The 25,228-nt window shown below is 48.6% G+C and overlaps 4 protein-coding genes across 6 annotated transcripts; 1 reads left to right on the forward strand and 3 right to left on the reverse strand.

The window, feature by feature from the left end:
- Positions 1 to 4,084: 4,084 nt before the first annotated feature.
- ssr4 (signal sequence receptor, delta) lies at positions 4,085 to 7,194 on the reverse strand. Its single transcript, XM_076171840.1, has 6 exons — positions 6,993 to 7,194; positions 6,675 to 6,793; positions 5,872 to 5,946; positions 5,387 to 5,476; positions 5,222 to 5,287; positions 4,085 to 4,662 (listed from the first exon to the last, which is right to left on the reverse strand). The coding sequence occupies exons 1-6, from the start codon at positions 7,039 to 7,041 to the stop codon at positions 4,558 to 4,560; spliced, it is 504 nt and encodes a 167-aa protein (XP_076027955.1). The 5' UTR covers positions 7,042 to 7,194; the 3' UTR covers positions 4,085 to 4,557.
- An 884-nt stretch (positions 7,195 to 8,078) lies between these two features.
- On the reverse strand, positions 8,079 to 15,413 carry LOC143017174 (rho GTPase-activating protein 4-like). 2 transcript variants are annotated; one of them, XM_076171839.1, is made up of 22 exons: positions 14,856 to 15,413; positions 13,410 to 13,493; positions 13,109 to 13,280; positions 12,831 to 12,993; positions 12,553 to 12,615; positions 12,297 to 12,425; positions 12,075 to 12,203; positions 11,762 to 11,983; positions 11,587 to 11,676; positions 11,325 to 11,504; positions 11,140 to 11,224; positions 10,995 to 11,022; positions 10,771 to 10,870; positions 10,583 to 10,700; positions 10,414 to 10,491; positions 10,183 to 10,311; positions 9,963 to 10,068; positions 9,634 to 9,861; positions 9,499 to 9,554; positions 9,187 to 9,409; positions 9,057 to 9,105; positions 8,079 to 8,792 (listed from the first exon to the last, which is right to left on the reverse strand). In XM_076171839.1, the coding sequence occupies exons 2-22, from the start codon at positions 13,468 to 13,470 to the stop codon at positions 8,610 to 8,612; spliced, it is 2,592 nt and encodes an 863-aa protein (XP_076027954.1). In that variant the 5' UTR covers positions 13,471 to 13,493; positions 14,856 to 15,413; the 3' UTR covers positions 8,079 to 8,609. The 2 variants fall into 2 exon arrangements, with proteins under 2 accessions (XP_076027954.1, XP_076027953.1); XM_076171838.1 differs by lacking the exon at positions 14,856 to 15,413 and having other exon boundaries at positions 10,583 to 10,643.
- A 678-nt stretch (positions 15,414 to 16,091) lies between these two features.
- On the reverse strand, positions 16,092 to 18,198 carry naa10 (N-alpha-acetyltransferase 10, NatA catalytic subuni). Of its 2 annotated transcripts, none has more exons than XM_076171880.1 (8): positions 18,011 to 18,198; positions 17,759 to 17,857; positions 17,600 to 17,658; positions 17,455 to 17,500; positions 17,115 to 17,230; positions 16,930 to 16,974; positions 16,731 to 16,815; positions 16,092 to 16,640 (listed from the first exon to the last, which is right to left on the reverse strand). In XM_076171880.1, the coding sequence occupies exons 1-8, from the start codon at positions 18,029 to 18,031 to the stop codon at positions 16,431 to 16,433; spliced, it is 681 nt and encodes a 226-aa protein (XP_076027995.1). In that variant the 5' UTR covers positions 18,032 to 18,198; the 3' UTR covers positions 16,092 to 16,430. The 2 variants fall into 2 exon arrangements, with proteins under 2 accessions (XP_076027995.1, XP_076027994.1); XM_076171879.1 differs by having other exon boundaries at positions 16,092 to 16,643.
- A 1,057-nt stretch (positions 18,199 to 19,255) lies between these two features.
- On the forward strand, positions 19,256 to 24,601 carry LOC143017171 (ceramide kinase). The gene is made up of 13 exons (XM_076171834.1): positions 19,256 to 19,617; positions 20,519 to 20,614; positions 20,786 to 20,923; positions 21,046 to 21,174; positions 21,258 to 21,321; positions 21,437 to 21,582; positions 21,669 to 21,743; positions 21,839 to 21,991; positions 22,229 to 22,334; positions 23,249 to 23,352; positions 23,491 to 23,687; positions 23,767 to 24,104; positions 24,226 to 24,601. The coding sequence occupies exons 1-13, from the start codon at positions 19,494 to 19,496 to the stop codon at positions 24,347 to 24,349; spliced, it is 1,794 nt and encodes a 597-aa protein (XP_076027949.1). The 5' UTR covers positions 19,256 to 19,493; the 3' UTR covers positions 24,350 to 24,601.
- Positions 24,602 to 25,228: the final 627 nt, after the last annotated feature.

Raw genomic sequence — 25,228 nt, forward strand, 5'->3', positions numbered from 1 at the left:
TTCTCTGCTGCGAGGGCTAATCTCCACATCAGGCAGACCTCTCAGGTTGATGGGCGAGGCCAAATATAGCTTTACGGTGCATTATAATGTCTGTACGGCCATTAGGGCGCATTACGGCGACTAAATAATGAATGTGCTCTAATAAATGGAGGAATGACTGGCAAATACATTCTAAAATAAGACCCATTATTCCCCAGAATCTCGCCGTGTCTCTGTCTTGTTTCATGAGAATGGATGAGGGAGTAGTTATTATCGCCCGGGCAGCCATCATCCCTTCCTGTCAGAGCCCGTGATGGATGGGCTGGAGGTTAAGTCGCCGCTCGCTTTTTAATCTAGAAGCGCGCGTGCGTGTGTGTGTGTGTGTGTGTGTGTGTGTGTGTGGCGACCAGGTGTGGGTCGTCGTATCCTCGTGGTATTCAAGCTGAAGGAGGCCGACGTCTAAATTCAAGGTCACCTCTTCATTACAGCGGGACAGCACTTCCTGCCAGGCGGGCGGCTGTGATAGGATATTAGAGAAATAAACGACCCTGCTGTGCCGCTGTCACAAGGGCAGGGGAATAGGTGAACTCCCCTTTTCAAATCAATTTAGGGTCAGCCAAGGAGTGTATCCAGTGGCTCTGAGGGATGACGGAGCCCCCCGGCCTCCGGCAGAGTCGGTATAAATCAGCTTTGTTACACCGGGCGGCGTGTCAGTATTGCTTCACTCCGGAGCCCCGCAGACCCGATGACTGCTGCAGCTGCAACTAAGCTCATTCCGAGACGCCAGGAGGTATCTCACTGAGGCAGCGAGGAACTTACACAACCCAGCCCGAGCCCCGGCCCGAGCCCCGGCCTGAGCCCCGGGCCCACAGAGAGAGAGAGAGAGAGAGAGCCGGAGCGTCGGACTTACAATAAGAGGAAGCAAAAAAGAAGGGGGGAAAATAAAAACTGGGCAATCTGTCATCACTCTCTCTCCACAAGACAAAATTCCTCTCTGTGTTTCATTTTCTCTCCATCTCTATCTTTAAAAAACAGATCAGATTTTATTCCTGGACTATTCCTCACATAAAAGGCCTCCGCTGGCATTTACGTCCTTCTGCTGCAGCCGTTCTCATTCCAAATATAGCCATAGTTCCATTTTTACAGCTCGTATTCCCCGTCCCTCCTCACCGAATCCCACCTCACCTCGCTCTGCAGAGGCGTCCGCACCTCTAAACAACAACTCACATGACTTCAGACCACCTTGTTCTCGTTAGCGAGCAGCACTTTGCCGGGTGGTTGTGTTTACATCATAACAAGAACCTGTGATTTTAGCGAACACAGTAAAAAACAGGCATGCGGCGCGTGTGAGATGTGTGTGCGAGATGTGAGCCGTTTTATTGGCTCTCGTTTGACATTCTTGCACTGAATTTATGGCCGGCGAAGGTTTTGTAGAGATGAGTCTGCTCCTGCGAAGCTCGGGCCCAGGTGACGTTCTTGTTAAACATTGGTGTGAAATGTGTAGGGAATGTCTACAAAAACAGGCTTCCAAAGGGAAAACATGGCGGAAAAAACACACATCTTCTCCATATATGGCTGAGTCCTGACAGGCAGTTGTCTCTCTGACATGCAAAGCGGATTAAGGGATCCCCCAAACCGGACGGGAAGAGGGAGATAAGAGCGAAGCTGAGAGGCCCCGGAGCCGGCTCAGGTTTGATTCCCTCCTAACGCCGCCAAAGCCGTACGGATGAAGGAGCCGTAACGCCCGCTCTGACTGTACGTATACGTTCACCGCATGAGCAGAACAATAACATGTTATCACAGGGCGAGGAAGAGGAAGTCAGCGTGAGAAGATACTAGTCTAGTTTTCTGCCCAGCAGTGAAGACAGGTCAGGGTACAGACAGAAAGTGTGACTTCATGTGAGAATCATCTGTGCGACGCCAGTTTCCACATTACTGGATCTCCTTAAGCCTTTTGGTGTCTGCCCACAGTCTGTACGTTACACACCTCTGTCAAACCGGCTTTGATCTGCCTCACAGAGCACACACACACACACACACACACACACATTTACTACACCCAGATTCCTCATTCTTCATCTCCCAGTGGAAATATGTACAGTCTAAAGGAGACGGACACACACACACACACACACACGTTTGGATCCAAAGTTTGGCCCTCTGACCAAACAAGACGCAACAACACAACAACGAGAAGCCACAAAGTCGAACAAAAGCACTCAGTCTGCGCGAGGAAGAGGAGAACAAACTCTCAGCTGTTTGTTTAAACCTGTTTTGTTTGTTTGGATTCACGGTAACATCAGGAGGCGTTTCAAGTACCACTGGGAGTGAAGGGAGCACAGCTTGAGAACCGCTGGTCTGGATTCCTTTCTGGCCCTTTTGTTCCGTCATGGATCAGCGTGTGCAGTAACAAATCTTTATAATCGCGAGGAAAATGATACAAATCAGGAAGCATTTACTGAATAAACTTCCTTCATTCCATCTCATTGAAAACGTCTCCCTCTCCCTCCACATCCGCAATTATCTGTCCACTACAGGGACAGATTCCCTTTGACCCTTTGAACTGAATCCTACAAAGCCACTCTGAAGCCTGGTGTCAGCATGGGGGCTCTTCTTCTTCTTCTTCTTCTTCTCCTCTATTTGCTCATTCTGTTTACATCCTCGCCTCCCTCCAGCCCATCCCCACTTCCCACACTAATAGGTGACTGTGAGGGAGTGTCTGGACGCCCTCCAACCACTGTGTCATGTTTGAATTAACTCAACATTGCAATGACTCGATTGTTCCCAGGCCAAGGTGAGCAAAGACAAAAGCTGAGAGATGTGCTCACAGCAAAACGTGCCGCCGCCGCCGCCAAGAAGGCTCCAGGAGAGAGAGGGAGAGAGAGGGGGAGAGAGAGGGAGAGAGTTCACGTGTACTTTGGACGTTGGACGCTGTTAATGCGTGCGGGTCGTGTTACCCACACACAAACTTTACATTAGGCCCCTGGGAGCCAGTGAGAGGTTGCAGTTGTGCAGCACTGTATGTGCTCTATGTGCAAACACTGGATCAGGCCAAGGACAGGAATAGAAATGCCAAGTTTAAATCACTGTAATGAGCTCCATCACATAAACACAAGAGCGCTGCGAGTACATGACTGAGATGCTTGTAAAACACGTCACAATGGATGAAAAAAAAAAAAAATGTATTACTCTGGGTTTTATTAGCAATAAATGAGCGGCGGTGGTATAAAGCTGTTAAAATGAAGTGAAAGCTGCTGGTTGAAATGTGAGGCGGTTGGCCGGCTGTGGGTGCAGCCAGAGCAGCACAGCGATGCCACAGTGTGTTCAGCTGGAAGCACTGCACTGGAGTCAGGCTGGAGTCAGGCTGGAGTCAGGCTGGAGTCAGGCTGGAGTCAGGGAGCCGTTCACTGAGCTCACACACGGGCCTCGTTTACTCTTTATGTACACAGAGGAAGCTGGACATCACACCAGCTGCTGGTTTCCTGCCATCTCCAGAGCGTGGACGTCTGCTCGGCTATCTAGGAACGCCACCGACACACACGCTAGGCCAACTGCACCGATGGAAAACAGTGACCCAAGTCCGTGGAGGCCTGGGTCAGGACGGTCACGTGATCATGGGGTTTACGGCCACACGTTTCCTTCACAGCTGTAAATCAAAGCGTGGACGCCTGAGGCTCGCTCTTATTAAATGAGCACAAACACAATTAACTCCCAAATGATGAATCGCCCTCATTTTAATCTGCACGCTGCACATTAATCATACTTCTCCATGTGGAACTTGCCTGGAACTTTCTCAAATGGAAGCTGGCAGCGGAGGAGCTTCCATTACTTCACACGCCTGCATGAATACATCTCATCTCTGTGTGAGCGTCTGAGAAGCTTCACCACGCTTTGGTCATTTGACAAATATGAGGTCGAGCGAGCGACTGCTGAATCGTTTTCCCCTCGGCTCACACTAGCAACAAAGAGATTTATGTTTGACATGTGTTGCTATGGAACAAAAGCCATTAATCCTCCGGTCTGTTGTGGAGGAGAAGGAATTTGTGCGAGAGCTGGTCTGTCTGTCGGCCCGATCACACGATCACACACACACACACACACACACTGGAAGAAAAACATTTATTTATTCAAACAGACGGAACAAATCCCCCCGGCCTGCTGGGATCAGTGCAGCCACATTATTGATTGGAGATATTTCAGAAGCACGAGGTCGTCTTTCCTCCAGAGGACAGACGGACAGCTGATCCTGGACACGGTTCAGAGCAGCACCAGAGTGTGTGTGTGTGTGTTGGTGTTTAAGGGTTTAATAAGGATTCTTTTATTAGTCTGGGGTTTTTACAAAATAACAAAATCTGTAATAAAACAAAATCAGGACAAAATGTTTTTCTGTAAATTGACGAGACAATCAAACTGACACAGTCTGAATAAGGAAGTACAAAGATGCTCCTCCTCCTCCTCCTCGTGCTCCTCTTCTGAACGCTGTGATGGGGGGCAGCACTGTTGCTCTGCCACAGTGCTGAGTGACGACGCTGCTCCTCCGCCAGAGTTCAGTCTTTAGGTCGTGAGTGGGGACAGAGTTCATGCCTGGATGGTGCTCTTAGCGCTGAAGGCCAGGTAGTAGAAGAGGATCCCTATGAGGGCGGCCACCACCTCAGTGGACACCCACGGGCCGTTCCAGGCACCCTGGGGTGAGAGAGACATGGAGGTGAGAACAGAGATCCTTCCAGAGGAGCAGGAGATGATACTGAGCCGCACAGCCGGGCCTGATGGTTCTGTTCTAAGGCTGAAGGAAGCAAACGTCTTCGCATCCTCAGATTACCCCTAAATCCAGATTTCATTCCTGCACGAGTCGAGTCAAACCGCCCATCAATCATAGAGGGTACTTAACTGTGGAGCCCTGACCGTCTGAGGTCTCTCACACACACACACACACACCGCCAAAATAAAAGCTTAAAGGAGAAATCCACCTTAAGGCCGAGCTGAAGCTGAGCAGTTAAGACTCTGGACCGCAAAGTTTAAAGTCTGGGAACCAAAGAGGAGAAGAAGAAACGTCTCCCAGGGAGCGAAGAGTTAAACAAAGCAACAAACTCCTCAGCTCACACAGGAAGTCACTTTGTTCCCTTCACTCTAAACTGTGTGGGCTCCAGCTGTCAATCACAACATAGGATCAATCAATAGACTGACTCATCACACCACACACACACACCCACACACACACACACAGCTCTGTGTTCACACTCACCCTGTGATCGATGTTGACGGAGAAGAGAGGCTCGATGGCGTTCACGTCTTCATTGTTCCTCTGAGCCTGGAATGAAGAAGAGCGAGGTGTCATTAAGTATGAATGACATGGGGAGGCAACGGCCCGAACACACACAGAGTCACACACACCCACACACACACTCACCTTGCGCAGGGAGCTGTAGGACTCCTCGTCAAAGAACTTGACCTGGTATGTTCCTGAGCTGGCCTGTTTGTGAGGAAGACTCCAGGACACCTGAGGAGGAAGACAGCCAGATGATGATGAGTGTGTGTGTGTGTGTGTGTGTGTGTGTGTGTGTGTGTGTGTGTGTGTGTGTGTGTGTGTGTGTGTGTGTGTGTGTGTGTGTGTGTGTGTGTGTGTGTGTGTGTGTGTGTGTGTGTGTGTGTGTCGTGTTCATCAGGTCAACATGGAGACAAGAAGCCAATAAACAGCCTTCCTTCATCTCACACATTAGAGATGCAGTCTGGGACTTTATGGAAGAACCAGCAATGTGAAACAATCTAGACTCTCTGGCGCCACCTTGCTGCTGGAGTCAGAGTTGAAAATGGGCTCACAAGCTACAGAGGATGAGGGGAAACCCTGCTGTTGCCACACACACACACACACACACACACACAGAGATGACCTACCTGGTACTTGCCAACATCCTGGCCTCTGGTCACAGGAAACTGTCTCCCGTTCACGTCGGCGTACAGAGTCACACTCTGGAGGAAACAGAGCAGAACAGCAGCAGGGAGTTAGGGACTTCTTCATCAGAGGTTTAACTGTTACACTCTGCACCTTCAGTCACAACATTACAATCCATGATCAGGTGGAAATCATATTACAGCATTTAACATGAAAGAGGAAGAAGAGGATGCTGATAAAGACAGGAAGCTTCAATAAGTAGAGGAAGACTTTCATGGGCTGTGAAATGAGTCTGCGGAGTTTAATCTGCTCATTGAAGGTTATCACTTCCACTGTGTGTGTGTGTGTGGTGTCCTCAGGTCAAAGGTCACGATCAGAGCCAGAACAGAGGCTGCTAGTGGACATCTATGTTTGGATTCATTATCAGTCTATCATTCAAATTGTGTTGTTAATGTTAAGGTCCTGACTTCATTCATTAGTGTGTTTATAAATTAAAGTCGTTCTCTCCTCCATTATCTGAGTGATCAGGGAGTGAGGTAAAGAGTCGCTGGGTGCCGTTGTCCCTGGTTACTGTTTAAACACACGTGGAGTCCACATTAGATCCTAACTGCAGAGGAAACCCGTCAGGCAGAAGTAAACAGACTCAGGCTAGTTCAGTTTTCTGCGCATGTGTCAACATAAGAACAGGCCTGAGGCTCAGACACACACACACACACACACACACACACACACACACACACACACACACACTCTGGGGCCCATCAGCTCGCTGCTCGGCCCCCCCTGACCCCAGTGACGTCCTTACCTGGGCTCCGTTGGCACAGGCCAGGCTGAGCTCCACGATGAACACAGACTCAGAGGAGATGACGGCGTCAGAGGTTGTGTAGGCCGAGGGGGTGATCACCGGGTTAGAGCAGCTCTCTCCTGCAGAGAACAACCGAGATTTAACCAAACACACAAATCTGCGCTCCATTACAGCATACATGCACTTCCGCCTTCATAATTAAGATGTTAAAAACATTCATTTATCGTTAATGAACTTGATTCTCTAAAGCCTAAAGGCTGGTTGGCATTGCGGGCTAACTAACAAACAAGCTAGCTCCCGGTTTCCCCCCAGGCTTACCGGAGCAGGCGCACACGAGCAGGGCGAAGAAGGCGGCTAACCGGATCATGGTTCGGGTCTGATGGGGGGTCTTGTTGTTCCTGGGGGGGACCGGCTGCTGTGGTTCCTGCTGCTGAGTTAACGGGAGGAAGAAGAAAGTCCACCTCAGCTCTGTGCCGGACACCGCTGCGCTGCGATGACGTGTACCGTGGAACCGCAAAGCATGCCGGGTAAGGACACTCTGGACACGTCATCTGAATCGCGGAGCGCGTGGGCACGAAATAAAGATGAAATTATTAACAATGTAGAATTAATACGATACTTGAATTATCTCGTTTTAAATGCGTTCTCTCTCATTTCATACGGCAAATGAAATACATTTAAAGTCTCGTTCAGAAATACAAAGTATGAATCCTTCAAGTTACTTTTTTAAGCCGTGATTTGTATAATCAGCTGAAATACTCTTTACATCCTGACAGGAATCCATAAATTGAGTGCGTGAGAAAAACATGTCTCTTTAGTGCCCCCTACTGAGGAATATGATATGAAAACCTAATTTGAACAACAAAAATACCAACATTTACCACAGGGAGGATTTCTACCTCAACAGTCAATCATGTTTCCTGTTATCAGGTGGGAAGACGTGGTGTGAGGAGGGAGGGAGGCGTCAGACTTTCTTCAACCCATTCCACAATCTTAGACTGCTGCTTTAATGAGTAATCTAATTACTCCCCCTCAGGACCATGCAAACAGGTGACATGACTCACTCCGCCCACAGGCGGGACAACACATCATGAGGCAGCAGGTCTACATGTCTAAACACACTCGCACACAAACACCAGGACTGCTAGGGATATTGTATTTCCGAAAGATTCCTCTACAACGGCTCTTTGATATCTAAAAATCCTGAATCATTCATGGCTTCTGCACTCTTATAGCTCCACTGCACACACAAAGTTGGGCGCCATTTTCAGGCTTCGTGTTTTTCTTATACATGTATAGATCTCATCGCATTTCTCAAACATATGGATCAGAGCCCTCACAGCAGGACGCTCCAGGGATTGAACTACTTTACTAAACATGAGGTTGTTTTCTGAAAGACCCAGATATAGTCAAAATATTTATTTGGCATGTAGCCTAAATGTACAGACAAATATTCAAGTGTAAAACAAAATACAAATATCTTTTCTCATATATACATATGGATCACAGACTCATTGACTCATTCTCACACGATCAGAGATTCAGCGAAGCATTAGTGTATCTGCAGAAAGGAAAAACAATGTTGCTCAAACTGGAATATTGTCATGTATTGTTGTGTTGCAGTTCCATGACGGGTTTCAACCTACAAGAGAGCTCATCTTTGTATTGGCCCTGATCCAGTCTCTATCCTGCGATCTGTTCAGGGCCGTGCACAGAACTGGACAGGGCTCAGAGCCACACCAGTGTAAATAACCTCCACCACATCCAAGGGATTACAGAGCTGCTCTCTTGGCAGGACACACGGCTGTGGGGGGGGGATCTCAGATTTCTAGAAATAATCATACCGATAGCCACTGTCACACTTTGCCACTCTGTGCGTCTGATGTCATCCTTGACCTCTCTCTCCTTTCATCCGACCCATGGATGTCAGTGTTCTCAGTCCAGTGGAGCCACTCCTTTAAACAGCCCTGCTCCTCTCCCCCTGAGCCCCTCTCGCCTCCCTTTCCTTTGGGCATCTTGAGCAGAGGGAGAGGAGGCGGTGGAGGTGGAGGAGGGATGTTGCAGTGCTTGTCGAGTGAGAAGCTCCTTGAAGACAGAGTTCATCTGGCGACATACATCCTGTGAGATGGAATAAATGTTGAAAACAAAGGCAACCGTCTTCTCTGAACTTAGTGAGGTCGTCGCTGAAATGTCTGTTATAAAGAAGCAATTTAAAAGACATTTCATGAGTCTACTTGATTATAATTGAGTGGAGGGGAAAAGGAAAATAGGAGAAACGTTCAAAAAAGCTAAAACACCACACGAGTTAGAAAATCAGCGGTAATCATAACAACATGCATAATTTGCAGTTGAAACAAGCTCAAGAATCGACATTAGACAGACCTTGTCCACTTTAACAGTGTTGTCCTCATGGGAGACGTATTCCTGAGCCCTGTGGAGAAAGAGACGCAACTTATTTCTCCCGTAAACACTAGAGACTGTGTGACGATGTAAAGGTCTGATCTGCACTTACTGTCTGCGCACAAAGCCTGGGGAGTGGACTCTCCTGCCCTGAGGCCCCATGGGCAGCTGCAGCAGGAGTTTACCAGAGGAAGTGATGCTGCCCCCTGCTGCACCTACTCTGCACTTCACCTGGTCAGAGGAGCCGCTGCTGAAAGCTCGGAGACGCTGGGCCTTTTTCTGCGTCGGTCCTGATGAAGAGCCGACGCTGTCTGCTGAGGAGCCACTCTCCATTTCTGTAGAACATCAAGTGGAGATCAGACAGCTGCAGAGATCCAGTCACAGCCTCCAATATGGGATAAACAGAGAGAGGACAGGAACGTACCATCTTTACCGTGGGAGCTCTCTGCTTCTCCATCTCCCTCCTCAGCGATGGGCTCACTGTGAACAAAGCATCCTGGGTAAATGACCTCCATGCGTCTCTATGTTAACCACGTCAGCGTCTCACTGCGTATCTCACCAGTCGTCCTGTTCCGGCGTCATGCATTTCTCATACACAGGCCCGGGTACCTCAGCCTGGCTGGGGAAAATGCTTTCATGCTGGAGGATCATGGTCTTCACCGCCGCGTTGATCTGAGCCTGCAGGGTGACGACATCATCATCTTGCGCCCCCCTAATCAAGCTGGGGCCAAAACACACGGCCAGGTTGTAAGGCTGCATCATGTTCTCGTCACTGTACTGGGACACACTGCAGGGGGGGAGAGGAAAGGAACCAGGCTTAGAACCATACAAGCAACTTACACATTCCCTCCCTTTGTATCCATGGTAACTGTAGGTTATGTTACTCACTGATGAAGGAATGCAAAGAGATATCTCATCACAACGATGGCAGGCGCAGGGAAAGAGGAGACGACCGCTTTGAGCTGAGCTGCTCTCTCTGCCTCCTTCTCTATTTCTGAGAAAAGTCACAAGACAAACTAAATAACTTCCTGCTTTACGACCTCCACCACCACAATCGACACGTCAGCACACACACATTATACACACACACACACACAAAGACACTCACGGACAAGCTCCAGGAGCTGGCTGGTGCTTTGGATGGGGAAGAGGGGATTCTCCAGACCTCTGAAGTAAAGCTTCAGTACTCCAGCCACCAAGTCCAGATCACAGTTCTGCTCAGCCAGGGGGTCTCCTCCTGCAGGGGAAGCCCACCACACACTGCCACACGTTATTAAGGCTCCACAGAGGACGGGAGCGCTCCTCTCACACACATACACACAGACACACACACGCCTACCTTGCTCAAATGCATCTCGTAGTTTGTTGACCTCCACCTGCGCACCTGGGACCCTGAAGATCCCCTCATGCTGGAGGCCTGATGGACAGACAGACAGGAGATTCTTAAAATCATTAAAGCTTTGGTCAACTTCAAATATTCACAGGACATCAAACACATCTGGTCTCACCGTTGAGGTTGATGAAGCGAATGCAGCTTTTCACAACAATAGGGATCTGCTGTCCTGACGCCTGAACACAACCGATGTTTGGATTGATTTTGACGGACAGAAAAATGGGAAACAGATACTACAAAGGACAGAAATGTTCAATCAGAGTGTGTGTGTGTGTGTGACGGTGTGATTCTCGTGGTATCCACCTGTATGAAGGACAGCATGTCTCCACTGAAGAGTTTGTGATCGTAGGTCAGGCTGGGGTTTGACTGATTCTTCCTGACACACACCGACTTTGCATTCTGTCTGTGGGATGAGATGAGACGGATTTGTCATAATCACATTCTGAAGTTCCCTGCACAGTAAACTAACACGTCGCACAATTTGTTCCAGTACATAACGATCTGTCAGCCGCTTTCAGTAAACCTACCCGGGCTCTCGGTCATTTGATGCTCCAGCTGCGGGGAGAAGAGAAAGAGGAAACAAAATCGGAACAAGAATTGACAGTAATTCGATATTTAGCTTTCAGGTGAAAAAGGAACAATTGACGAGCTAACAAATGCAGAAGTTTGTACCTTTCTCCACAGCTGCTTTCAGTAGGTCATGTTTGGCCAGTAAGGTGGACACGACCGAGCTGCCCACCAGGTAATCCTTCACTTTCTGCAATGGAATCAGATTGTATTCACACGCCGTCAGCCACCATCACCACACTGGCGTACCCACAGGCCGAGCCGCGGTGGTTTAAAGCGTATGAACTCACAGTGAAGTAGACGGTTTCTGTTTCCTGCAGGGTGGCTCTGCGGCGAGCCACACTGGGCTTGGCCACCACGTTCTCTGAGCTGACCTCCTGTGACGGGCCGCTGCCGCCGCTGGGCTCCAGGTCGTCGTCGCTGATGATGTCCAACAGGGACGACTGGGCGGCTGACATGCTCTCTCCAGCCTGTAGGGCGGCAGCAGAAACAATGAGGACGAGTCTTTGATGACCTGTCTTGTCGTTGTACGCTTTAGAATGCAGCTTGTACCTCCAGAGTGTCCTGGGTGACGGCTTTCAGTCTGGTCTGTATATGATTGAATCTGTTCTCCAGCTCGCACTCCGCACTGACCTCAGAAACCTGACAAGATCCAGCAAATGCACTGTTAGCTTGATGCTACTGAAAAACCATCAACAGAACCAAGAGGCAGCAAACGCACACAGACCTGGTCTCCATCGTGAGGCTGGTAGAGGAAGCGGAAGGGCAGGCAGAAGGTGTTGTTGTGCTCCTTCAGCAGGGTGTCTCTGTCCTGGCTCTGGTCCAGTCCGGCCACGGTCACTTGGAGCTGCTGCAGCCCCGTGTTGAGGTTCTGCTGGGCCTGCAGGCGGCTGGACAGGTAGGCCCGCATCACTCTCTCCATGGACGGATGGTAGCCTGTGTCTGCACACTGAGGGACAAATGGAAGATACAGCCACGAGTTCAAAAGGATGGCTGGACTCATCAGGTAGGAGTGTGAGGCTGCGTTGTGATGCACTCACGTCTATAAGAGTGGAGATGTCGTTGAGGTAGTATTTACTCATGGAGCCATTAGCTGCAGCCAGATTTAGGAGGTAGTCGTTTCGGGCCTTGCTGCACTTCAGGTGGATGTCTTGGACTTTTCTTTGTCTCTGCACATAAACAGCAGTCAGTAAATTGAGAGATATGAGGTAAACACACAGTAACACTACATTTAAAACGTATTTATGAGTAAAATCCTTTACTTTTTCTATTAACCTCTCCAGTTTCTTGGCTGCACTCTGCTTCTGCTTCTCCTCCTGTTTCTCCGCCTCCTTCAGCTTCCCCTCTGCACACACATACTCAGAGTGGTACTGGCTATACGTGCGCCAGGCCTGGAAACGAGAGACACACACACACACACACACACACACACACACACACACACACACACACACGGCAATGCTTGCTTTTATTTGTATACAAACTGGAGCATGTTTTGAATCTTGCTTAGCCACTTACCGTCTGCATCTCTGTGGTGACCTGGATCAGTCCGTCTTGTAAATGAGTGCAGATGTCTTTACTCTGGAGACACAACACAGAGTGAGATAGGAACACAGAGAGCCCCAGGGGTGTTTATAGTCAAAGTAAAGAGAAACAGAAATAAAAATGGCTGTCAGAAATGAAAAATGGGAACAATGCTAATGAGCCCGAGGTTGTGTTTTCCATTGTAGAAGCACAGACATGCCCTGATAAAATGTCTTCACTCTTTGTTAGCAGGTTAGTGCTTGTGTTCATACCTTCTTGGCCAGGCGCTGTGTGTACTCCAGGCAGTGTGTGAGAGGATGGATGAGGAAGTTGCTGCAGCTCTCGCTCAGTCCGTTGTGGTCTCGGCCCTCCTGACGGGTCTGGGACAGTAAAGCCAGCCAGACCTGAGCCACAGAGTTATTACTGGGCTCCTTTCTGAGGTACGCAGGGGAAGAGGAGGACAGGTGGACAAGAAGGGTTAAGGGTGCAATCACTTAGGAGAGGGACGCCCAGGTATGAGGGGCCATGATGCAGACGGGACCTCCGCTACCTTTTGCTCCTGGAGGTGAACTTTTCGGCCAGTTTATCCAGAGAGCGTGCATATTCACTCTCTATCTCTCCCCGTCGCCTCAGGTAGTCCGTCAGCTCCTGCAGCTGCTGGCTCTTCTGCTCCAGCTGCAAGTCCAACACCTTCAGCTGCTCTACAAGCTGGCATCGCACCTCTGAGCAAGAGACGGAGCGAGGCGAGAGAGAAACAGGACGGAGCAAAGAGAGGGTGTGAGTCATTTTGAAATTCATGCTGTGGGTGTGAAACAACTTTATTCTGCACTCAATGTTCAAAACATGGCTACCTTTGATCTGTGTGTCGTAGTCCACCGCTCCACCCTTCCTGAGTTTCACATGAGAAGTCATTGTTGCTCCGACCGGCTGGAATTCTGTACAGACAAACAGTCATCTCTACATAGTTTGGAGTATCAGCTGCCGTGTTCCTGACGCCTGTCCGCTCACACTGAAGGCTCCTGTCTGTTTGCATGCAGGCTATCCCCAGGCTACCCCCCCCCCCCCCTGCTGCACCACATACTCATCTACACACTCCACACACACACACTCTCCCTGTCTGCACTGCATCAGGCCCCTTTACTTCTCCTTGCCAGAGAAACGTTGTAAAGACTGAGAGTGTGTTTGTCTGTCTTACTGTAACACATCTTTAGAAAGCCGTCGCCCTCTGCTGTGTTGAGCGGCCCACAGCCCAGTCAAGCAGCTGGCGTGTGCCGCTCGCTGCACCGCTCGCTGCACCGCTCGCTCTGCCTGCAGAGTCGCACCAGGTGCAAAAATAGACCGAGCAGCATTTCAGCTCCCCTAAAAATAGGTGAACCTCAAGGCGAGCAGCACCGCCGGGCGGCTCATGGCTGAATACTACAGGTGGCTTCACCGACATAACACTGATGCTCACTGAGGCACTGGAGGGAGCTGCAGTGCGTTTAGACTGAAGGTGAAGTGAGAGTAAAGCAGGTTTAACAGACAGACATGATCACCAACAGGACCAAACCAGATTAGGACACCCTGTTGTGTACGCATTAGAGAAGTCTTTATTGGGTAGAGAAAGAGGAAGAAGCTGCATCTTTTTTGTTGGATAATTCACTCTTTGTACACAGCCATGACAGACCTTTCAGTCACTTTCCATCTCCACTTCCCCTTTCTAAAACCAAACATGCCTCATCAGCCTTTTTTCTTGAGATGAAATGGATTCTTCCCCACTGAAACTGTCACCAACCGACCTGTTAAACAGATCGGCCTGCGTTTCACTAAACCCCAACATTTCTCAGCAGAAAGAAAAGTCTGTTTCCTTTTCCAGCCTGTCACCTTTTCCATGAGGCCCTCCATTCTTTGTCTATGTGATCAGCAGTGAATCACCACCTCCAGCATGGCCTGTCATCAGGATCAGCTGCAATACTTCATTAAAGCCTCCATTAAACATCTCCTCGCCTTCTCACTGCTTCATCACAGTTCCCATTGGAGCCATACTGAGAAACCTGCTGTACGTCTACACATGTACCAACACATCCATGCTGCCTGAGCACAAGCCGTTGATGGCCAGAGGGCTTCATCTGCAGCCAACAAAGCACAACTGGTAGAATCTAACAGACTAATCTTTCACAACTGCACTACAAAGATGTGTGTGTGTGTGTGTGTGTGTGTGTGTTTGTGCGTTTATTTGGCCGTAAACTGATGAGACCGTCCTGTTTTGCTGGCATAAGTCTGTAAATGAACAGGAATAAAAGTTAAACGAGTCCTACCTGATGAGCAGCCGTCTCCTCTGTCTCCTGTCCAGACTGAGGAAACTCAAAAATGCCAGTTAACGACACAGTGAGCTCTCAACTGTCTCACCTCCCCCTCACATTGGACAACCGTGAATGTGGGTGGAGTGGAACTCATCTCTCTGACTCTTTCTCTTTCTCTCTTTCTCTCTTACACACACACACACACACACACACACACACACACACACACACACACACACACACACACACACACACACACACACACACACACACACACACACACACACACACCTCGTCCGGTTTCCCTTTCTCACCCTTACTCACGGGTGAACCTCTTAGGAGACGTGTGTGTGCGTGTGTAGGCGTGGCAGTGAAACGCTCTCGAGTCAGGTCCTACCTCACTCACGCCGCCGTCTTTAGCTCTACAGAGCGTTTGTCATTCCAGTCGCCAGCTGGTTTCACTGATTAGCCGCCCCTCATTGGTTGAAGGCAGGTGAACAAGTGAAATCAGCTGCTATGGTGTTGACATGAGGAGAAACTCAGTGTGTTCTGAGTCTATCTGAACCCAAAGGAAGTGTGTGAGCAATGAAACAACCAGTATCTTAGGATGACCTCATATCCAGGAAAGGTTACGCAAGAGCTGCATTTTTAAAATGAACACACATTTGGCTGGAAGCTTTGTGTGACAGCATTCTTACTATTAAATCACAATTATGATTCATATTAGAGCCAGACTGCTCTGTGAGGCTCAGTCTGAGGTCCAGATCCCTGTCTGACCTCCATACTGCTGTCATATGTTCAAACAGTGAGACCGGTTCCCGCTGTGAGCAGTGAGATTTCAGTTCTGTTCTGTTTGCATCTGCTGTTATCTGTTGGTTTCTTTCCTCTCTCACTCCTGCTTCCTTCCTCTTACAGAAGTGAACGCTGTTGCGCAGTCGAGCTGAACCCGCTTAACATTTGCAAAAACAAACTGAGGGGAAGTTTAATTTTAAAAAGTATTTGAATCTCTTATGATGCGTTTCTGTGGAGGAAAGTGGGGAACCTGGGGGGGAACCCAGGCAGAACCAGGACAGAACCTACAAACTGCACACACAAGGGAGGAATCATGAGCCGAGGAAGTGTGTGTGTGTGTGTGTGTGTGTGTGTGTGAACAGCAGCTCATTAAACCCAGCGTCTCATGTTGACACAGTAAATATTATACAGGTTTCTGCTGTGATCGCTGCTAAATGAAGTCAGTGCAGAACAAGTAGAATTATTTGAAAGATTTATTTGCAGGATTTGTTAAATAATTAAGAGACCTGACTGAGACCGATTGAAAAGCACAGTTTCTCTTCCAAACTTGGGGGGGGCCACTTCGTTTAAGAACAGCAATCCAATAAAAAGTCTGAGACGTGTGATGTCGTGTTTACATTGCTTTCATTTAGGTAACATCTCCATTCACGCCGGCGTCGCCTTTGTGCCACGCAGACTTTAAAGAGAACAACGTGACAGAAGCACAGATGTCAGCTGTAAAGACAGAAACGCTGCCGAATGGAGATAAAAAGAGGAAGCGAGGGGGGGAAGGATTTAAAAAATTCTAAGTCTGCAGTGTCATTGTGAATCAGAGGAGGAATCTTTGACATCTGTGCTTTCTGTGGCCTCGCTGACTTCACTCAGCTCTTTGCTCTCCCCGCCGCTGTCTCGCTCGCTCTCCCTCTCCTGGTCCCCGGACCCCGAGGGGCTCTGGGCCGAGGGAGCATCCTGACCCGACGCACGCACGCCGGGCTTTCTCAACTGCGGCAGACACGGGAGAAGTTCAGTCTGCTGGGGCAAAGAGCGAAGAACTCAGAGATCAGTGAGCGCCATCATGTGTTGCAAATGTGAATAGCATGCAGAGGACAGTCACGTCACCTCGTCGGCCATGTGGGCCAGGTCCCGCTTCATGGCGTAGGCGTCCTCGCCGTCGGCATAGTATTTAGGCTCCACCTCACTAATCCTGTACAGGAACACAGAGAGGACACACACACACACACACAGTTAGTTAGGATACATTAGACATAAACTAACAGGTGCTCCAATCTGAAATATGCCAATACGAATCAGGACTTACTGGAATTTCAGTGTGTTAGAGTACAGGTGCAGGGCTGCTCGGTTACTACGAGAGAAAGAGAGAGAGAAAGGTCACACACACACACACACGCACACACACACACACACACACACCACAACTCAGAACACAGCAGCACATAAAGAGGCTCGTTTCTAATTCATTACGGAGCTGAGGTTGTGTTTTACCTCTTGCGGACATGGAGTGAGACGTATTTAGCATTGAAATTCTCGATCATGGCCCGGCTGGCCTGGTCCATCAGCTTCTGAGCCAAGCCCAGACGCCTGTGGGAACGCTTCACGGCCTGTAGGAGAGAGGGAGGGAGAGGGAGAGGGAGAGAGAGAGAGAGATACTAATCAAACACCAGATGATGACAAATAGTCCAAAAAACACCTGATCTGCCCTGACTGAGGCAGAAAAAGAACTAATGCAAAGCCACAATCACAGTTGGTATCCATGGCAACATTTAAGGTTAAAATTATGACATCAGGCATTAAAGTACTTCCACGTCCTGGCTTAGAGACTCACCAGAGACGTGATGTGTCCGTGCGGTACATCATCCGGGTCCTCCTCCCTGGAAACAGATTAGAGAAGAAGTTTATAGAAGACAAAAGTACAACAATAAACTTCAGCTAAGGTCTGATCCAGAGTTATTAAGGTCTCTGTTACTCACATCTTAGCTAGCACGTAGCCCACTATTTTACCATTTTCATCCTCTGCGATGTAGGAGAGCTGAAGCATTAAGAAGAGACGGAGAGAGAGAAGAACATAAACAAACAAACAAACAGAGGAAGCAGGAGATGTTTTAGACCCGAGCAGCTCAGAGGCTCACCTGAGGCCAGGAGAGGCCGTGATAGAAGTAATACTTCATCTGGTAGTTCTCTGGCAGACACAGCAGGTTACAGTGCTGCATGTTCATCAGATCCTCCGGCTGTGCGTGAAAAGGAAGAAATCAGGTGTCAGACATGAGAGACTGACACACACACACGATGACAAACACACACAACCGGTCTGCTAGACAGGCTAACGTGAGGCTGCTAGCTACGGTTTGGGTTGCATGCTTGCCGCTGTGAAACACACTCACCCTGGCGTTTCTTATGTTCATTTTGAAAGCTGGTTCGTTATCGGCACCGAGGAAGAGAAAACCCAATGAATCGCAGGGCTCAGTTATTTCATAATAGTGACACTTGACGGTTTGAGTGTCTCGACTAGCTAGTTAGCTGAGCCGACTTGCTAGCAAGGAAAGGGAGGAGAGGGAGGAAAGGAGCATGTAGTTACAACAACGAACGAGATTTCCGGCTAGACTCTGCTTTAAGACTTCACAATAAAATATAGTGCCGCTAATCAGTGTGCCCTGTGGTGACACGCCCAACAAAGAAGTTACATTTATTTTGAAGTTCCACCCGGCCTGACCTAAACGCGGATGTGTCGTTGAGGAGGATTACCGCGACCTTTACAAACCGCTGAGGAAGCACGCACGCGCTGCCTCCACGCCGGAAGCAGTTCTTTGGCTTCATCACGCTATCATGCAAAACCTCCTCTGATAACGCTTTATCCTTATATTCAACTATATATTTATCTTAATCTTGATAGTAATATGTGGGTAATATTTTATCGGCTGTAACTCATAAACTGTCAAACGGTCACGCTGTAGTAAAGACGTAGAACCCATAAGAGAAGTTGGAGTAGAATATAGAAACCAAGAACGGAACTCTCGCTTTTCAGTAGAAATCTTCTGCACTAACAACAATAATATACACATTTAATAGATAAATGTTGAGTCCAGGTCCCTGCAAGATTCTTGGCATTTGAAGAGCATTTTTAATTTACTTTTTTATTCTTTCCCCCCCACTTTGTGAAAGAAGCGCCCCCTGGTGGGCGGATCTGGCTATTGGCAGCACTTTAATGCTGTCAGCTTTAAACAACTGTTTCTGCGTCATCTTGGCTTTGCGTTGGCTGCAATCACCTTCCTCTCAAAATTACACACACACACACACACACACACACACACACACATTGGATTTGACGATGCTGTGTTTGAATGTTGCTCCAGGCCAAAGCAAAGCAGGTTTGTTGGAATGAACAGTTTCAGGAACACCACAGAGTGTTTTGCATAATGATTCAAATGCAGTTGAAATGAACATCATAAACAAATAAATGAAAACAATGTCCCTGTTACAGTCATAGTCGTCGCCCTGTTGTACATCAATATATTTTATTTGTCCCAAAGTAGCTGCACAGCTGACTCATATGTTAATGTTCAGGTGAACCGCAGCCAATCAGCGGAGCGACATACAAATAGCTCAGGTGTCACCCGGGAGGGAGTGACGGGAGCCAGCTGATATTTTTAGAATAATACCTGTTTGACTTCGGTGTCTTAGTACTTGACTGGTCGCGATCTAATGCGCGTTTAAAGATGAAAAGGAAGTTTCCCCAGCTCACACAGGCGTAGCTGCTGAGCGCTCACGGATCGTTACATTTAAGGATCGACATCAAGTTTCATTCTGGCAGAGGCGCTCAATGATGGGATAAATAAGAAAGAGTATCAGAAGGAGTTTAGTTTCCAGATGGACACAGACTTGAGGCTGGAGTCCAGTCTGTGGATCGGGAGTAAACGGTACCGGGCGGTGCTGACGGGCTGGTACTTCAACTGGACGGAGGTCGACAAGAAGAATCGTGAGAAGAAAACAAGTAAGAGACTCTGTTCATGACAAAAACATCATACATGACATATCTATAACGCCACGTGATCGCACATGAAGCGCAACTTGACAGTAATAATAATGACAAACACTTTACTCTCACTCTGTCACCCTGCTGCTCTTAACGCCTCAGTCTTATTTGCATTTAACTGACACACAGGTATGACTGATAACTTTAAACAGGACCCGGAGAGGAATAATTGCGGAACCATGGAGACGCAATAAAAACAAAGCATTGCAGCATTGAAATGCGAGTGAGTGATTTGAGGGAGGAGGGAGGGAGGAATGGTCGCAAGTAAGCGGAACTGCGCCCAGAGAAGGTGAAGAACAAGAAGAACAGCACCAACACGAAACACAACTCCTCCAGGCAGAGTTTACAGACAACAAGAGCAGAGAGCGCGCGCACACGCACACGTGCAGGCATGCACGCACGCACGCACGCACGCCCTGGGGCACAAGCGGATGGGGTTGACCTTGAAGCAGGTGTTATTTCTGAGCACCTATATATCACTCACATATATCTGTCTTCTCCTGACACATATATGCAGTAATGTGAGGATGTATGTAACCCTCAGTAAAGGTCAAAAAGGTCACAAATACGACTCGAATTATGTATTTTATAGGTCCTCTACATTTGATTGTACATTTGACGCAGTTGTATATCCTCTACTTATGATACTGCATGATGTAATGATGATGTAAGGATAAATGTGTAGAATAAATTCCCCCAGTTGAAGAATCTAAACTACACTAAAATGTCTCTGGAGGTCTTGATGTCAGCGTCCTTTATTGATATACAGTTTGATTGGCTGTAAGATGATGAAGCAGCATCGGTGCATGCAGACACTCTACTGTCCACTGTGGTCTGATGTGTGTGTGTGTGCTTAAAGTTTCAGTGCCTGTGGCCGAGGTGATCGGCGTGGAGGAGGGCCGAGTGGAGATCCTGCCCCAGAAGTCTGTTGAGGACACGGACAAAGACTTCACAGGTGGGATCTTCATGGAGACGCTCAGATATCACAAAGCTGCAAACACCAAACCAGATAATAACTCAAGCATTCAGCACTGAAGAGCGACGCAAAGACGGGAATCATTTACATTCTAACTCTGCTTTTGTTTCAATAACTTCTGCTTCTTACTTATCCATCATCTTCTTCCAGTTTTCTACGTGAAGCGTAGCAGCAGTGGAGGCTCTTACGGGTTGCTATGGAGACTGGGCCGGACCCAGTTCAGCTGCCCTAGCCGGGACCTCAGAGACCAGTGGACCAGACACCTAAGAACCTCTGTCAGAACCCACAGTAAGAACAGACCAGCAGACAGGAAGCATGGCTCACACTCCTCTCACACTCCTGGCTTCAGAATAAAGCAAGACTTCAATATGCAAGAAGGTTCTCAGATTCTCATTTCACTTGGTCTTCAGGTCCACTGCGTCCACACAAGCTGTTGGTGTTCATCAACCCCTATGGAGGGAAGAAGAGGGGAAGAAAGATCTACCACTCTCTGGTTGCCCCTCTGTTTGAGCTGGCTGGTATCAGCTCTCACGTTATCGGTAAGAAACAACAACAACATGCAACATATGCAGACTTCCACTGTGACACGTAGCTCAACAATCTGCCAATGTTCCCTGTTTAGTGACTGAACGGGCAAACCAGGCCAGAGACCACCTGCTGAAGAAGGACCTGACGGGCTTTGACGGGTAAGGAGCTGACAGCACACATGTGTAAACACTGGAGTACAGGAGGTTTGTTCTCGGAGCAGCCGGGCTCAGTGGGAGGCGACTTCACAACCGAAATCCCTCTGTTTGTTTACAGTGTGGTGTGTGTGGGCGGGGATGGCATGTTCAGCGAAATCCTTCACGGTTTGATCGGGCGGACGCAGCAAGAGGCCGGCCTGTGTGAGAACGATCCGGCTGTGACCCTGCAGCCGTCGTCGCTTCACATCGGCATCATCCCTGCAGGTAATGACGTCATGGTTACAGATCTTAAGAGGATGGAGGCCTGGTTACACACCTACGGAAGTTCACACTCTGTTTCTAACCTCTAGGCTCCACAGACTGCGTGTGCTTCGCCACAGTAGGAGTGATCGACCCGGTTACCTCGGCCCTGCACGTTATCATCGGTAACAAAGCTCTCCGCCGCATTACGGCTGTGATGAATCACCGCTCACCCCTCTGAGCGCTGACCTCATTATTTCATTCCCATAACACCCTGCAGGAGACTCCCAGCCTCTGGATGTGTGTTCTGTGCACCACGCCTCTGCCCTGGTGCGCTACTCTGTGTCTCTGGTGGGTTATGGTTTCTATGGTGATGTACTGGCTGAGAGTGAGAAACACCGCTGGATGGGACCTCTCAGATACGACTACTCAGGTACAGCAACCAGTCAGTTAGAAGAGCGGATCTAGGGCAGGGAAGATCATATGGGACACTGCTACATTATATTAGCTCCCTTTCAGTGTAACGCTCACTGATCTCAGTTTGCATAAAGCTGCAAGTCACCAGGACCTCACACATCTCCTTTGTTAACACCTGATGTAATAAAACACATGTGAGACTTTGAGCACCTGTTGTAATTCCTGCTGTTCCTGTCTGCTCTCCTGCCTCCAGGTACCATGGTGTACCTGAGCAACCGCAGCTATGCAGGCATAGTTCAGTATCTACCAGCAGACCCGCTGCTCTCCAGCCCCAGGGACAACACACGCTGCCTCTCAGGGTAAGACTGGGAGGGAATCACACTAAAGACACAAACAAGGCTGCACCGGATCAAAAAAATCACAAATTCAAACCAGATGGTGAGCTGATGGGCCCAGATGTGAGACATAAAGACTTATTTGGGATAATAGGAGTGTTGACTCGATGCTGTAGAGGTCGTATTTGATTGTAAGGAGTTTTATCTGGGATCTGAATCAAAAACTGAAGCTCTAGTTTTCCACTATTCCCCATCTTTTCTGTCCAGCACAAAGTCCTTAATGTTGTTTTGTGCCACACACACACATGTCAACACGTGACTTCACTTCAGTCCCAGTGTGAGAGGTAAAGTGAGCCTCACACACACACACAACAACAACAGCAGCAGTCTCAGTGTAACCAGGACGACCCGTCTCTTTGGGCCTCTGTGAGTCAGGGACAATCAGAGTTGGGAAGGAAACCAAAGTATATGGTGGCAATGCTGGATAAAGCCCAAAGCAACATGGGAAACGCACCAAAGAGTCTTGACACTTCAGTGAGAAAGAGAGGGAAAGTATTTATGGCTCCATTATTCTCTAAGTGCCTCTGAAATGAGTCAGATTGATTGTGTGTAACAGCTTCAACCTGCAGGAGAGAGTCAGGTGTTGGGTCACCTTAAGGAGGGCAGGAACCATGGCAATGGGAACATGAGCTATAGGAAATGGGAGCCGTGGTGTGTGTGTGTGTGTGTGTGTGTGTGTGTGTGTGTGTGCAGTACCTGTGTCTTTGTGTGGGGCAGACGCCTCTGGCTGGCAGTGAAGGGGTTATGATGCTCCTGTGAATGATGTCAAGGTCAAGGAGCTTCTTATTTAACTGAAGGGTGACGATGCTTTGTGTTGCTTATGTTTGTGTGTGTGTGTGTGTGTGTGTGTGTGTGTGTGTGTGTGTGTGTGTATTTAGGTGCAGTGTGTGTTCCAGGAGCACAGAGAGACTTTTCTCCCACTCTTCAGACTCAGCCTCCCTCCACAGCGCCCACTTTAGCCAGTCCAGCGGCGACTCAGACGGTAACAACTTCACACACATGAACATGAACAATTCAATACAAATCACATATACACTCACCCACTGCTGACCATGAGAGAAGGCTTTGAATATGATTTTTCTATTAGGTCACACTGATAATCCTCTCTCTCCCCCTCCAGGTGTGTGGGTGAGCGTGGAGGGAAGGTTCAGGTGTGTGTCTCTCACCTGCATGTCCAGCTCTTGCCCCAGGAGTCCGTTGGGCCTTTCTCCCTCTGCTCACCTGGCTGACGGAACAGGCGACCTCATCCTGGTTTGGGACACTCACCCACTGGCCTTCCTCAAGTTCCTGCACAGGCACACGAGCACACAGGACCAGGTGAGGACATGGAAACAGAGCAGAGCTGTAAATATGATGTAATGCGAGCTATGAGTCACGTTTCCCTCCGCTCTCTTAGTTTGACCTGCCTTTTGTGGAGGTCCACCGTGTGAAGGCTGTCCGTTTCCTCCTCCCATCTGGAGGAGAGTATGAAGGGGATGAGGAGAGAGGAGGCGTGAGTGGCGGGGCGGGCGAGGAGGAGGAGGAGGAGGAGATACCGTACGTGTGCAACAGCGAAACCTTGAGCAGGAACGGATCTCAGCAGCACCTGGCAGAGAGAAGAGTGGAGCAGAATACCACAAACGGGCAGAAGGGAGTGATGCCCTTCTTCTGTGGTCCGTGCTGCAGGAAGGCTCCGGCTGTCTCAGTGTGGAACTGTGACGGAGAGATTCTGCCTTTCACAGAGATCCTCTGCAGGTAAGCGGGGGCTGGAGTACAACCATCCCTAACTATCACTCATACAAACACAGGAAGAATCCAAACAATGTCCAGCACAGCAGGCAGAGGTCAGGAGTTTCTCTGTGTTCTCGTCCCGTAGGGTTCACGGCCAGCTGGTGCGTCTGTACGCTCGCGGCATCGAGGACGGAGCGGCCATCCACAAGTGCAGAGAGCAAAACGGGAAGTGTGAACTGATGTGCAGATCCATGAATCTGCAGCAGTAAAAACTAACAATCACAAGCTTTTTATAGGTTTTAATACAGAAAATACTAATCAGGTTTGAAACTATTTATTCTGTGAGTGTGTGTCGGACAGAAACACTGCGACACAGCTTCAGTCTGATGTGTATGAGTGTGTGTGTGTGTGTGTTTCACCTTTTTATATGTGTTCATGTGAGCTTGACAAGACAAATGCCAACAATCTGCATGCATGAAGAGATATTTATACAATAAAGTGATTATAAGTCATAATAAGCACGTGTTCATTGTATGTAGTATAAACACGACACACATGTAACAAATCAATATGATGCACAGGGAAATATCAAAGTGTAACACGAGACAGATTGCTCAATCATCCCACAGGAGACATTTTGAAAGGTGTGTTGGTCTATTTTTTACTTCCTGTTCTCCTCTGAGTCCTGCTGGATCACCAGACAGTGTGTGTTTGTGCACGCGTGTACTTATGTGTGTGTGTGTGGTGAGAGGCCCCCGGCTAAGCTCAGCACCTGGCAGAGACGCAAAGAAGAAGAAGAAGTGTCAGTTCAAAGCAATGAGAGTGTTTATGAACTGGAATACATTCAGAGTGACAATCAGAGTGCAGCTGTGATGAATCTGAGCCGTGCAGAGTGACAGATTCATATCACAACACAGGAATGATCTTATCATCAAGACCTACCGTGGAGTTTGTCTTACCTGAGGCACGATGATCACACATGAATCTCTGTGGTCCCTTTGAAGATGTTAACAATAAAGAGATAAGAGTGATGAAGAGATTCTGAGGAGCTGCGGCACGTTTGAACCCTGCCAGTGTAAATATGTCAAAGGCAAAACAAAATGTTGGCCAGCACAACTGAAAGTGTCCTCATGTGTTCCATCCTGAGT

This window comes from Genypterus blacodes, unplaced genomic scaffold (assembly GCF_046128005.1).
Source record: "Genypterus blacodes isolate CSIRO-AG114 ecotype Tasmania unplaced genomic scaffold, CSIRO-AGI_Gbla_v1 ptg000274l_1, whole genome shotgun sequence".
Taxonomy (NCBI): Eukaryota; Metazoa; Chordata; class Actinopteri; order Ophidiiformes; family Ophidiidae; genus Genypterus; species Genypterus blacodes.

What these genes read in the sequence shown, in the direction of transcription:
- ssr4 (XM_076171840.1), bottom strand. Translation starts at nt 7,041, where the DNA reads ATGATCCGGTTAGCCGCCTTCTTCGCCCTGCTCGTGTGCGCCTGCTCC. An exon ending in CCTGTGCCAACGGAGCCCAG is followed by an intron (nt 5,947 to 6,674) that starts GTAAGGACGTCA and finishes TGTTTCCTCCAG; the next exon opens with AGTGTGACTCTGTACGCCGA. An exon ending in CCGTCAACATCGATCACAGG is followed by an intron (nt 4,663 to 5,221) that starts GTGAGTGTGAAC and finishes CTCTCACCCCAG; the next exon opens with GGTGCCTGGAACGGCCCGTG.
- LOC143017174 (XM_076171839.1), bottom strand. Translation starts at nt 13,470, where the DNA reads ATGACTTCTCATGTGAAACTCAGGAAGGGTGGAGCGGTGGACTACGAC. An exon ending in AGCCTCACGATGGAGACCAG is followed by an intron (nt 11,677 to 11,761) that starts GTCTGTGTGCGT and finishes GGATCTTGTCAG; the next exon opens with GTTTCTGAGGTCAGTGCGGA. An exon ending in TCGCTTCATCAACCTCAACG is followed by an intron (nt 10,492 to 10,582) that starts GTGAGACCAGAT and finishes TCTGTCCATCAG; the next exon opens with GCCTCCAGCATGAGGGGATC.
- naa10 (XM_076171879.1), bottom strand. Translation starts at nt 18,031, where the DNA reads ATGAACATAAGAAACGCCAGG. An exon ending in TGAACATAAGAAACGCCAGG is followed by an intron (nt 17,858 to 18,010) that starts GTGAGTGTGTTT and finishes TTTCACGCACAG; the next exon opens with CCGGAGGATCTGATGAACAT. An exon ending in GGCTACGTGCTAGCTAAGAT is followed by an intron (nt 17,501 to 17,599) that starts GTGAGTAACAGA and finishes ATCTGTTTCCAG; the next exon opens with GGAGGAGGACCCGGATGATG.
- LOC143017171 (XM_076171834.1), top strand. Translation starts at nt 19,494, where the DNA reads ATGGACACAGACTTGAGGCTGGAGTCCAGTCTGTGGATCGGGAGTAAA. An exon ending in AACCTCTGTCAGAACCCACA is followed by an intron (nt 20,924 to 21,045) that starts GTAAGAACAGAC and finishes CTTGGTCTTCAG; the next exon opens with GTCCACTGCGTCCACACAAG. An exon ending in ACACGAGCACACAGGACCAG is followed by an intron (nt 23,688 to 23,766) that starts GTGAGGACATGG and finishes CCGCTCTCTTAG; the next exon opens with TTTGACCTGCCTTTTGTGGA.